This window comes from Priapulus caudatus, unplaced genomic scaffold (genome assembly GCF_000485595.1).
Source record: "Priapulus caudatus unplaced genomic scaffold, Priapulus_caudatus-5.0.1 Scaffold216, whole genome shotgun sequence".
NCBI classification, from domain to species: Eukaryota; Metazoa; Priapulida; class Priapulimorpha; order Priapulimorphida; family Priapulidae; genus Priapulus; species Priapulus caudatus.
The window spans coordinates 267,052-270,463 of record NW_014577277.1 but is presented as its reverse complement, the minus strand read 5'-3'; the positions used below and the strand labels follow the sequence as shown (position 1 = coordinate 270,463).

Genomic DNA, 3,412 nt, shown 5'->3' with positions numbered 1-3,412 from the left:
ACTCTAATGCAGTGGTTCCTAACCTTTTTTGAGTCATGGACACTTTTGAGAATCTGGTGAAAGCTACGGACCCCTCCCCAGAAAAATGCACCTATAAGCACATAAACGCACAACAATTAGCATACAATGGGGTTTGCGGACCCCCTGAAGCCCATCCACGGACCCATCCATGGACCACAGGTTAAGAACCCCTAGCTGCTCTAATGTATTGCGTGTTTGAAACGGGTGCTTTGCAATTAATACCCAGCCCACATCTTCAAACATTACGCGAGTCGTTGTCTAAAAACAATATTAGCTAAGCTCGGAAACATGCATCTGTTCCAGTATGCGCTCAGATATGGAAGTTGAGGAAATTGATTGGTTGGTCTATGCGTGGTGGCAGTGTCATCTCTTCATGTATACATCAACTACTGTACATTATGTTGTTGGGCGGCATATATATTATTAATTAAACTAAAGTGCAGTGCATTCTGGTTACTGATATGCTTAGCGTTTGTCACTGGCAATGTATGCGTTGCTGAGATATTAATATAAGCTCGTAGCTTCAAACAGTCCACGACTTTTCGCCATTTACTAAATGGTGTATGCATGCTCACACAAAAACGCGCTCCTGGATGCTAAATGTATATGATTTCATCGGGATCTAGATGTCAATAAAGCTTGAATTATCTATAGACTAATTACATGTTACCTCCTGCCATGGAAAGCAAGATATTAATGAAAAGCGAAGTTACTTGTGCGGTGTATGTGAAATATACGCATCTTTTCGCGGTAGATTACGTAGTAACAATTAAGTGGAACAGATCGACACATGCTACTCGTGTTCTATTGACTAACATGTGTTTGTTAGTGTAAATCTTGTACATGAAGGACTTTTTTTTCTATGTACGTTAATTATGTTGACCTGCTTTTACTAAGGTTGGAGTTATTACTGCTCACATTAATGTAGGATTCTGCATAAATTATGTACTTTACAGTTTTACGAGATTTTCTTTCAAAAGAGACTGATTACTATTTGTTTTCTTTCAGGTTTGCATAAAGGATGGTTATCTTATGAAACAGACCAGTTCATTCCAGGTATGACCGTTGTATAACTGAAAATATTTGTAACCAAATGAAAATATTTTATGTTGAGTGATTGCCTATAGTGCTCTCGCATGTAAGCTAGAATTACGGTCTATGGCATGACTGTTTATTGAACTGCATGTGAAATGTCCTAATGTATACGTGTTTGATTTGAATATGCAGCGGTGGAGAAAACGATACTTCAAGTTGAAAGGAAGAAAACTTTACTATGCAAATGACACTAAGGTAATTCGTAAATAAATTAATGAATAGATAAATAAATAAATAAAAAAAGAAATATATATATATAATAACGTATTAATGCTTTGACTAATTCACGTATGTTTAGATGCAGTACAAAATGTATTATCAGTATATATTTTTGGTTTATAATTTAGTGAAGAAGTAATAAAGTTAAAATCTGTGGTGTAAGTGCATAATTTACTGTGTAGTTTAACTAGTAGTAGGTCATGCACTTTTAGTGTAGGTCATGCACTTTCATACCAATAAAATAATTTTTGCATCCGTTTGCTCTGTAAATCGTTTCATTGTAAGTCTCCAGAGGGTATAGAATTAGATATATGGGGTATGTGTGTTTTTTCAGTCCGTCGTATTTGATGAGGTTGACCTGACCGATCTCAGTGTGGCAGAGTGCAGCACCAAGAATGCCAACAACAGCTTCACGGTGAGTGTACATACACGGACATGCGCACGCACGCACGCTGGCACGCATATACACTATATATATATATATATTTTATACATATATATATATACTGCGTTCGGGTGCTCTTACAGCAATCTATATTCAGATAGTTAGTTCTCTCTCAGCTCTCTCTCGGTGTTAAGATAAGTTGACAGCTTCCCCTTTCCTCTCCTCCGCTCCCCTCCCCTGCCTTCCCCTCCCCTCCCCTCTCCTCCCCTCAGACGGTGATATGCGGACGCCACCTGAGCTGAGATGTGTGGCTCAGGCTGGTGAACGGGTGTCATTGTCGCATATAATGCGCGGTTCTCGGCGAAGCCTAATACCTTAAGCCCGGCGCACACGTGGCGATTTTTATCGCCAGTACTGGCGATTTTAATCGCCACGTGTGTGCATGGCCTTAGTACGCGCCGGGGATAATACGACATGTAGGGCGTAAATAAATCTGCGCGTTGTGTGTCCGGCGTTAGCGTTACAAAGCGAGAAGCGCGTTGAAGGTCGTCGCATCGGCATCCGTTTGCCCTACAACGGGAAATATGACGATCGCGCCGCTGTTAGCGAATTGCTACAACACATATTAATATCGGTAGTGTATCGTGTATACCGCCCCCTCACCGTAATACGAACAGACCCACGCGTAATGCTTCGCTAACAAATATGTAATTCGCTGCGCGTACATTACGCGTTGCTAATATCTGCGAATAGCCGTAGCGACGTATTTGAACGTGCGCGCATGCATGGATGGGGATTCAATGTGTTGCGTTTCATTATGCAATGGAAGCTATTCATAGAACCGGTGTCACTGCTGTTGGCGTCGTCCTAATTGCCATTAGTGTGATAACTTGAGAATGATTGTGCGTAGGAAATGGAAATGTAATGGCAGTCGGACATGGCGCCACGTAGATATTTTTCAGTGAAAACGATTTGGTTTCATAATTGTTTTTTCCTTATTATGATGATGTTTTTTTACGTGTGTCCATTGAGAGTCAGAAGCAGAACAATAATTAACCAGCAAATACACCGTTATAATGACAACGTCGCGTGCCAGCCAAGGTTAATGACAATAATTAAAATATTTTAATTAAATGGTGTGTGTTTTTGATATCAAAATCAAGAGCTATCAGGAGAAATTATAAACCTGAAATCCTACGCGTTGGAAAGTTTTTTGTATAGGTCGATCAAAATTTAACAATTAGGCGAGCTCATCTGAGCGTTTTTCTTGACAAAATACGTATGAACATCATTCGGAAAAAGCAGTCAAATTAGTAATAGTATACACAACTGAATATGACCGTGAACGCGCGCCAAAGATTATAGCTGTTGTATTGAATTTCGTTTTTTTTTAGATATTTCCCTGACTAATTTGATTTGTACTAATTACTTTGTGTTAGTGTGTTCTACAGTGCTCTTTCTCTTAGTGTGTATAGTATGAATGTGATGAACATGTGTCTCATATCATGTATACTGCTGGGTCGTGTGGCTTTGTTACAAAACGTGTGAATTCGCTGGAGACTTATAGGCGTATAGGCGACGTGTACGACAACTTGTCAATCCTGGCTACGCCTCCTTGCATGTACGTATCTTTCTCTCTCTCTCTCTCTCTCTCTCTCTCTCTCTCTCTCTCTCTCTCTCTCTCTTTTAGTA

The 3,412-nt window shown here is 39.9% G+C and overlaps 1 protein-coding gene across 1 annotated transcript in view; it reads left to right on the top strand.

The window, feature by feature from the left end:
* The window catches only part of LOC106807460 (diacylglycerol kinase delta-like), a gene marked incomplete in the record, with an annotated part of 112,976 nt that overhangs the window by 41,075 nt on the left and 68,489 nt on the right, over positions 1–3,412 (top strand). The window contains 3 exon segments of the mRNA XM_014809796.1: positions 1,030–1,077; positions 1,249–1,311; positions 1,670–1,750. Of these exon segments, the coding sequence (XP_014665282.1) occupies positions 1,030–1,077; positions 1,249–1,311; positions 1,670–1,750 (192 nt within the window).